The sequence below is a fragment of the Hippocampus guttulatus genome, chromosome 13, assembly GCF_054856545.1.
Source record: "Hippocampus guttulatus isolate MCC_2025c chromosome 13, RoL_Hgut_1.0, whole genome shotgun sequence".
Lineage (NCBI taxonomy): Eukaryota > Metazoa > Chordata > Actinopteri > Syngnathiformes > Syngnathidae > Hippocampus > Hippocampus guttulatus.
This window is the reverse complement of record NC_141273.1, coordinates 3,548,066-3,557,940: the sequence shown is the minus strand read 5'-3', so window position 1 is coordinate 3,557,940 and position 9,875 is coordinate 3,548,066. Positions and strand designations below refer to the sequence as shown.

The window sequence follows — 9,875 nt, the reverse complement described above, 5'->3', positions numbered from 1 at the left end:
CCAACACACGAGTTCGTCACTCACGTGGGACAGATTAGTGTCAACATGGGGAAAAGAAGACACAATAAGCAACTTTTAACCAGTTTGTCTAAAAAACAGAAGAAACACTTGAAAGAGTTTGGAGAGGAGCATCCATTTCACGACGTGTAAGTTGCAAAGGAAACGTCTAAAAGGCTGAAAATGGACGAATCTTAGTCAACTAGCTAAGTAAGATGTTGGTTTCTGTTCGGTATCTTGTTTTCAGTATTGGCCAACATAGTACTGTATTACAAAATCTACAGTGTCAGCGAAATGGTAGTAATTGTATAGTGTAAATGTGTGTTGGAATTTGAGTTTTCTGCTCAGATATTTGATGCGATTTTGTAATTTCTGAGAACGTTTCCAAAGGTGCTGCAATTTCGTATGTTTCAGTTCTCATATTTTAACTTACCCTGATATGTTGTTTTTGCAGAGTCAATGATAAATCTATAAGGACACAAGTAGTAGAACTGGTGAGTGATGCTATTCCCTTAAACCAGACCCGTGGGTCGTTGAAAAATGTGTGGCCTTTGTAACAACCAATACAGTATTACAATTATATAACTATTTCAAAATATTGCCTAGTAAATTCTGTACTCTAAAATAATAAAGTAAAAAAGCAACGCTTAAGATTTTTGCGTACATGATCGGTGTGTTAAATCCGATCTTTTTGTCTCCTCATTCACATTACAAAAACAAATGTCTTTTCTAATGTGAACGCAACACATCCGTGATGTGACACGCATGCACACAAAGCTGATCCCAAAAAAAACAAAGTCCTATGGCGCAGGATTTACAGAAGTAAATATGGCCCGTGTGTAGGGCTCATTTTCTCACCACATATCGCCAGAGTAGCGAGGTGGGAGACGGTAGAAATATTTTTGAGCCATGAGGCAATGCTCCTCGATCTCTCATTTAATGGCATGGCTCCTAAAGATGATGTCGCTTTGTTGCTACATGTAATGAATGAAGCGTCTGCATGTACAACTGTCACCACACATTTTTATTTTATTCTTTTATGTTTCAAGTGGGTTTAAATTAATGACAAATGTCAAGACAAAAACTGTTACCGTATTTTCATGACCAAAAGGCACACTTAACAGTCTTAGGTTTTCTCCAAAATGGACGGGGCGCCTAATAATGTGGGTCGCCTTCTGTATGCACATAGTACTGAAATCTATGATTGCTGTTGTGTGACTTCGTTGAGGGGTCCGCTTGACTGTTGTGATGATGTGCTGTTCATATAGAGCAGCGGTGCTCAACCTTTTTTGTCCTAAGTCCTTTTCAAGGATCCAACCTCCGAATTCAAGGTCAACTAATCCATGGTGCTTTCGTTTTATGAAACTGGGCCATCTATCGATTCGGGCAAGGATTACCCTACAGACAGCACTACTTTGCTCCTTCTATTTGCGTTGCACTGCCAATCCCATCGTGAATGGCGCCTTTTTCGACAACCGCAAGCAATAGTGTATTATCATAGACAATATTTACATTGCATCCCCAAAGACGCCTTCTGGGGTACTTCAGTGCTGATTTTCCTATTCCAATTGTTTTTCTTCCACCCCTCATGCTGGTATTTTACAATTCAAGGCATCAAGCCCAGAACAGTCTGATGCTGAGCTGGATGATCTGGAGAAGGAAGAGGAAGAGGAGGAGCCAGAGCAGAAAACAGCCTATCAGGAACTTCTTTCGACACTTAGTCAACCCAACCACAATGACCAAAGTGAAGAGGAGAGCACCGATGAAGAGGAGCTTGTTGACGAAGGCACGCTAAGAGTAAACTATGCGTATGGATTTTGATTATGCTCATTACTGTTGCAATAAGCAAAGTGTTATTTGCAGAAAACTGTGCTGGTGTTGACCAAGATGATGGCGATGAAGAGGCTGGGGATGAGGAAGAAACCGAAGACTCTGGTGTAGCACTTTCTCAGTCATTAGAAGGAGAGGAGGAGGAAGCACGGGGTGAAGAATTCATTGACAAGGAGAATGAGTCCCAATTCTGTCTGGACACCAACTTGATTGATGAGAGAGGGCCCGAGGAGGTTGTTGATGTTGCTGACCAAGACAAAGGTGAGGAGCAACGAAGAAACAAGTTGATCCAAGTTGATTTGATATTTTTCAGAACTTGAAGAATAAGGCATGTACTGAATGTATACTTTGTACTTCCAGATATGTTTTTCCAGCATTTGGGAACCGAGCTGAGTGAAGATGATGTGCAAAAATTTACATCAGGCAGCAAAGCAAAGGCCCAGATCACGGTACTCACTTAAACATAATCTGCACGGTGTGATTTTAAATCTTTTTTTTTTTTAATTCTTTTGTTGTTGCTTTATTTTGCTGAACTCAGTGGCCAAAATGCGGCTCGCTTCTCTGCATCACTCCCTTGGAGAGGTTCGGCCCCATCAGCTCTTCCAAAGACACTGAGCTTCCAGCCTTCCACAAACTCTTGGAAGCCAGTTGCAAGAATATGAACGTGTCTGGAAACTCCAAGGATGAAGCTGAGGAGGCGAGCCCTCTCCAGCTGGAGCTGTTGGCTCTCATGGGAACATACAAAGACCTCTACTACTCAGAGACTTGCCCTTTGAAGGCGGGCCCGCAGGTTCGAAGCGCTTACTGCCTCCATGTTCTCAACCACGTGCTGAAAGCCAACTCCAGCGTCTTGGCTCACAACGCTCAGCTCAAAGAGCATCAGCAGCAGGCAAAGCGTGGAGAAGTATTGCAAGAAGAACTAAGAGACCAAGGTCTAACCCGGCCTAAGGTAAATACTCGCTACAGTCAGTGAAAACCTTTTATTTACAGGTAGCTAACGGTGTTAATTATTGTGCCAAATCTCTTGCATTCAAAAATTCTCTGTCGAATTTGAAAGAAAAAAAACACACAAGTTGGATGTACAGTTGTGATCATTGGCCGATTTTCAGTTCATGTTACCAAAGCTATGGGTTCAGTACAAGCACTATGTAAGTTTTTCGTTTCCATCGCCCCAAGTTATCAAAACCAGTAAATCGACAGTAAAAATTCATTTTGTAACTTTCATTCTGTCCATCCATCCATTTCTAATACCACTTATCCTGTTCAGGGTCACAAGATGCTGGAGCTATTACTTTGCCCTTAATTTTAGTGACGATAGTACACAGTCATAGCCATGAATGTACTTGTGTAGTATGAAGACACTAAATATGATATTATCACTAAAACCTAGCATACTGTATTATATGAGGGTCATTCAATAAACAAGCTGAATTTTTTGTTTTGGTAGAAGGACTTGTAATACGGATAGAAGCTTACTTAACTCTTTCATTCCACAAGACGTACTTGTACGTCTTTTTAAAATTAGGCCCCGGCTACCAAGGACATACTTGTACGTCTAAGTCTTTTTTCTGCATCATAGAGAGGAGGAGGTTCTGATGCAATCTGTGAATGAGAAGAGGCCCTTGCATTGTAAATCATGTAAAAAAAAAAGCGACCAGTAGGTGGCAGTGGTGCCTCACCTGCTTGAAATGCATGCTTTTACAAAAAGCTCTTTTTCTCAGTTTTTTGCCCAGGAATGACCATTTTCATGAAACTTAGCCATTTTGTAATGCCTATTGCTGAAGAATGGAAAAAGATAGAAACACATTTCTTTTTTTCTGCCGAATGAAGAGAGTTCAAACTTTAATTTGGTAAGCTCCATGTTTATATAGCATTTGAAACAAATATTCTGCGGGCCTTGCAAGATCAGTCAAAATCCAGTAAAACGCTGGGATTGAATGAGTTTTAAAAAATCAACGTAGTCTCCCAGCACTGTCACACACTTTTCCCATCTGTGCACAAGCTTCCATAATCCCTCAGCGTAAAAATCTTTGGACTGATGTTTCAACCAGTCGCTCACAACACTTTTGACTTCATCGTCACTTCCAAACTTCGTGCCAACTTCCATGAACTGTTGAGGCAGGTCAAGAAAGACATAAAGAACAAACGCAAGTGTCATCTGTCTGAAGGAGTCATCTTGCATCATGACAACATAAGGCCTCACACAGTAGCCCAAACGCTGCAGACCATCAACGAGCTGGGCTGGGAACTGCTCCCTCATCCCCCCGTACAGCCCAGACCGTGCTCCTTCAGACTTTCACCTGTTTGCTCTCTTACATGCATTCACGAGAGGCACAAAGTTTCAAAGTGACTCTGAAGTCTGATGTCTCAGCGACTGGCTGAGACATCAGTCCAAATATTTTTACGCTGAGGGACTATGGAAACTTGTGCACAGATGGGAAAAATGTGTGACAGTTCAGGGAGACTACGTTGAAATAAAAAAAGTAAGCTTCTATCTGTATTAAAAAGTCCTTATACGAAAAAATTCACCTTATTTATTGAATGACCCTCATATTATGAATAATGGGGCCAGTAACACTTCTCTCAGGGTCACCACGTATAAAACTTGGAAGTCAGACCATGGATCAAGGCCAACTCACTCACGATCCTAATGAGGACAAGCACTCCACAAAACAGATGGATGGCAGAATCTTTGTGTCTATTTAATGCTGCGTGACTTTAACGCATGATGTTATAACCTGGCAGGTCCTGATTCTTGTGCCCTTCCGAGGCGGAGCTCTGCATATCGTCCACACTCTCATCAGTTTGCTGGAGAGCAAAGGCAAGAAGGTGGTGGTCAGCAACAAGAAGCGCTTCAAAGACGAGTACGGACAGGGCTCGGATGATAAACCGGCCAACCTGCGCAGACCGGACGATTACCACGCCATCTTCTCGGGCAATGTGGACGATCACTTCAGGATAGGTGCAGCTGAAGCAAAAAGAGCCACACGAGTCCACCCTTTTTCATTTTCTGTCTGATGCTGCACTTGCTGTCTCTCTTCAGGTGTCTCCATAATCAAGGGCAACATGCGCCTCTACTCCCCCTTCTACCAATCCGACATCATCATTGCATCCCCACTGGGCCTCCGCACAGTAATGGGAGTGGAAGGAGAATATAAGAGGGACTTTGACTTCCTCTCCTCCATCCAGATACTAGTAGTCGACCAGGCTGATGTCTTCCTCATGCAGAACTGGGAACACGTCTTGGTAGGAATACTCTCGCCCTCTGAACTTAAGTATAGGCTTCCGCTTCATACTAGCTACTACTACGTCAGCTCTATCCATCAATCTATCCGTCATTTTTCTCTTTTCTGGTTCGGTTCATGAGCGCCGGAGCTGGAACGGACTAGTCCGGGCCCATCATTTCAATATCTGTAATAAAAATGCGTCTTCAAGCTGTGCAATAAGTTAAAAGAAAATCGTCAGGAACATGAAGGAAATCTTTGCTTCTCGTGATGTTTGTACAGCTCTTGGTAGATTACATGAGGTATTATAAGATAAGAAAACCTTTATTGTCTGTCAATGCAGACATTTGCATTGTACAGCAGCAAAGTCCATTCGGAGGGTAGAAGTCGAAAAGTAGAAAAACAAGTATTTGTATGCACAAAATAATAATAGAAAAGAACTGTACACAATACAGAATGCAATAAAAAAATACAAAATATAAGATTTATGCAACTGTGTATGTGTTGCATCGGGTGGCTGTGCTATTTACAATGGGTGAGTGGGGGAGAGTCCAGGTTTTCAGGTGCATTTTATTCAGTAGCCTGACAGAAGTCGGCAGGAACTTATTAGTTGACAGTTTACATTTCTGTTGAATTGCATTCTCTTTGTTAAATGTTATTTTTTTTCTTCATAGATGTCTTACTGTATTTTCTTTTATTTGACTAGTTTGCTTCAGTGTATAACTACTTCTTCTCTCTCCACCAGCATGTGATGAAACACATGAACCTGCAGCCATTGGAGTCACATGGAGTGGACTTTTCCAGGGTGCGAATGTGGAATCTCAACAACTGGGCCAGGCATTACCGGCAAACACTTGTGTTCAGTTCCATCCCGGACCCTCAGATCAACAACATCCTCGCCAAACAATGTGCCAACTACCGTGGACAGGTTCTCCCCCTCATAGGCCTAATTTTTGTTGAACAGACCCAAAATAGAAATGGAAACTGATTACTCATAACAGTGTTTCCCAACATTTATTGAGCCAAGGCACCCATTTTACATGAGAAAAATTGCATGTGCATAACACACCGCCAAACCAAAAAAAAAAAAAACAGAAATGATGATCTTGTCTCAATCTACTCACAGACAGACTTACTCAGTTTGAAATCTGTCTGCCTGTTTAATCGAACACAAAGGCGATGATATACTTACAGGAAGCAATGACTTTGGGGTGGACAAAGCTTTATTGTACCTTCTGCCATCTCATGAAAGAGCATTTCATGGTTTTCCCTTTCATTGCACATTGCTGGCACAGATAGATGAACAATGATATCTATCCATGATCCGAGCCGCTTTATTCTCATGAGGGTCATGAGTGTGCTCGAGCCTATCCCAGCTGTCTTCGGGCATGCAGGCGGGGTACACCCTGAACAGGTTCCCAGCCAAACACGGGGCACATATAGACAAACGGCCATTCTGACTCACAATCCCACCTAGGGACAATGCAGAGCAGCAAAGATGGGGCGAGTTTTAGTCCTCTCTCTACTCCAGCACACCTGATTCAGAGCTTGCGGATGAGCTGATCGTTTAAATCGGGTGTGGGAAGTACAAAGAGATCTAAAACGGGCAGGATGTGGCTCTCGAAGAACCAAGTTCTCCTATCTCTGACGTTGAGTGTTGTATTAACCTACCATGCTTGTTTTTTGAATGTGAGAGGAAACCAGAATACCTGGAGCAAACCCACGCAGGCGTAGGGAGAGCATACACACAGGAAGCCCAGGGGGCCCGCAATCAAAACCCGGACCTCTGCACTGTGAGGCGGATTTGCTAATCAGTCGACTACCGTGCCGCCTGAACAAAAATGCAATTGAAATTCACAAGTCGTAATTGACGTGAAATTGACTAATTTTGTTGCGGCACCTCGATGATGTCTCATAGCCCACTGGAGTGCCAGTGGTTGGGAATCACTGTTCTGTTGTATCAAATCACACCTTGATAATTTCTTATTTTCTAATTCCAATGAAGTTGTGACGTGTTGAACAGAAAACAAAACAGAATATAATGATTTGCAAATATGTTATTGCATTTAATACACTGCCAAGATGGGATATTTAAAGCTCAAACTGATCAACTTGATTATTTTTTCCAAATAATCAACTTTGAATTTTATGGCTGCAACACGTTCCAAAAAAGCTTGGATAGGGTCATGTTTACCATTGTGTTACCTCACCTTTTTACGAAACATATGAGAAGTTAGTATGCTAAATGTTGAAGCTTTGTAGCTGGAAGTCTTTTTTTCCATTCTTGCTTGATGTACAGCTTCGGCTGTTCCAACAGTCCACTTGGAATATTCTCTCATTTTATGTTTTCCCCCAGATCTCAGTTAAGAACATCCCCAAAACAGGTTCCATATGCCAAGTTCTTGTTCAGCTGCCCCACGTCTTCCAAATGTTCTCCTCTGACAGCTTCCTGAATCATGATGCACGGTAGGGTGAACCATCCCGGCAATTGTTTTACCACCCACTTGACGTGATGAAATTGTTCAACATTCTCCACTCAGGCATCACAAAATATTACATTGAAATGGTAATTTGAATAATTTTACATTGACTTCAGATGGCAAAAATAAAAACCTAAGAAAGCATGTTTCGTTGGATTGAAATATTTAAACCATTTTGGCACGCGGCTACCACTGATAAAAAAAAGTGGGGGCGGGAAATCTGTTTCCCTCCGTCTCATGTTTAATCCTCACTAAAAGGTAATGTCTGCAGGGTGGAATTACAGTATCACTTTCCCGGCATTGGGAGCCCCAGCAGTTACTTAACTTAACTTACGGGTTATGGCATACCTTTGTCACTGATTGATTAGCGATTTTTATTTATTTATATTTTTATTTTTGTCTCTGCTTCCTTTAGGTTTCAGTTCTTTGTCGATAAAGTGCTGCCTCAGTACAGGGACTCCGTCATGTCGCACACGCTGATCTACATTCCCTCTTATTTCGACTACGTGCGGTTGCGCAACTACTTGAAGAAACAGGAGATGAACTTTGCAAGCGTGTGCGAGTATTCCAGCAAATCGGAGGTGTCTCGAGCAAGGCACTTCTTCTTGAAAGGCGATAAACAGTTCATGCTATTCACCGAACGCTTCCACTTCTACAAGCGGTGAGTGCTCCCGTCGGGTGGGTTTTGATGCGACGGGGCTTCTGTTTTATTTCCTGCTGTGACAATGCTTAACACACCTAGTTAATGTTTTGGTCAGGTTTATAGTCTGCAGTAAAACAAGATGGTTCTGCTTTTATCTATGTCATGCGATGACAATCCCACGCGCACCCGCAGTGTTGCTCGCTGATGGCTAATTTGCCATTACATGGCAAAGGAAACATCCAGAAGATTTGCTATAAGCAGATACCAGTCGATTAGAATTTGAGACTCAAATTACCGTATTTTCCACATGATAAGGCAGACCTAAAAGCATTCAATTTTCTCAAAAGCCGACAGTGAGCCTTATAATTCGTTGCGCCTTATATATGGATCAACATTCTGATTTCTTGGATGGAGTGTTTTAAATGTTCTGTAAGTCGCTTTGTATCAGCCTTAGCAGTTTTGAAAGCGCTATAATATTGTATTGTACTCACTTTAGCATAGCTCCATCTAGTGGATGCATAGCGCAACTGCAACCACTATTGTAGCTTCTATTCTCCGCCTTATAATGCGACGCGCCCTATATATGAAAACGGTTTTAAAATAGGCCATTCATTGAAGCTGCGCCTTATACTCCGCAGCGCCTTCTAGTGCAGAAACTACGGTCACCCTTAATGCAACACAAGAAACTGTTATGTATGAAAATTATCCAATGGGACCTTTTAAGGTCACACGCTCCAATTTGTGTGCCTGTTTTTCAACACAAATTTGCTGAATTCTTTAGTCATCCAAGTTGAAAATATTCTTAACAAAAGTAATTGGTAAAAAGTAAAAGCAACAACATACACATACAACATGCACAATTGACTTCAATGTCAATGACTGATTGCTCATTTGTGGCTCTTGCTGCCTTCGCTTTTGTCTGCAGTAAGTGAAAAACAAGCTCTATTTGCCTTGAGATCAGACCACTGACTTGGTTAGTGAAAAGAAAACCGGTGTTGTTGCCTTCAAATTGTTTTGAGTCGCTTCTTTGAACCGAATGTTAAAAACTGTAGGTTTGCATAGAAAATTGAAACGTCTTTTTTTTCCCCCCTCGTGTTCAGGTACACCATCAAAGGGATTCAGAATCTTATATTCTACGGCCTTCCCTCCTTCCCGCATTTCTACAGCGAGGTGTGCAACATGCTCACGGCGGGGGCTCAGGGGGAGGAAGCAAGTTGGACGTGCATGGCCCTGTACTCTCGCTTTGATGCCCACAAACTGGCTGCCATCACTGGTGCCCAGCGAGCCGGACAAATGCTGCACTCCAGCAAGAGCCTTCACCTCTTTGTTACAGGAGGGGAAGATAAATCCTTCTGAATGAGCTGGCCAGTGAAAACTGTTTGGGCTGCTGAGTGGGACTTGATCGCATGCCAGGTGCAACAGCTGATGATGCGTAATCAGTCACAGAAGTCCATAAAAAATGTGCAACATCGTGTCTGTGGTTTGAGTTGTTAGCGTTATTGCCGCAAGGTGATGCCACGTTGCATTCACAGAAGTTTCAAAAATTAGCAAATAAATGTTTGACTGTCTTGATTAACATCCACAGTGTGGCGTATTCACATGGCATTTGCATCCCAGAGACCATATGAGCTCCTATATGCAGCAATACTGTCTTATTCTTGATACCTTTTGGCAAACTAAATACATTCTATTTCCTACTCA

At 42.3% G+C, this 9,875-nt stretch overlaps 1 protein-coding gene across 1 annotated transcript; it reads left to right on the top strand.

The window, feature by feature from the left end:
- Window positions 1-9,750, top strand: utp25 (UTP25 small subunit processor component). Its single transcript, XM_086127421.1, has 12 exons — window positions 1-146; window positions 452-491; window positions 1,609-1,783; window positions 1,861-2,088; window positions 2,188-2,276; window positions 2,366-2,776; window positions 4,573-4,789; window positions 4,871-5,073; window positions 5,797-5,979; window positions 7,408-7,517; window positions 7,947-8,192; window positions 9,275-9,750. Exons 1-12 carry the CDS (start codon window positions 46-48, stop codon window positions 9,528-9,530), a joined length of 2,259 nt encoding a protein of 752 aa, XP_085983547.1. The 5' UTR covers window positions 1-45; the 3' UTR covers window positions 9,531-9,750.
- Window positions 9,751-9,875: the final 125 nt, after the last annotated feature.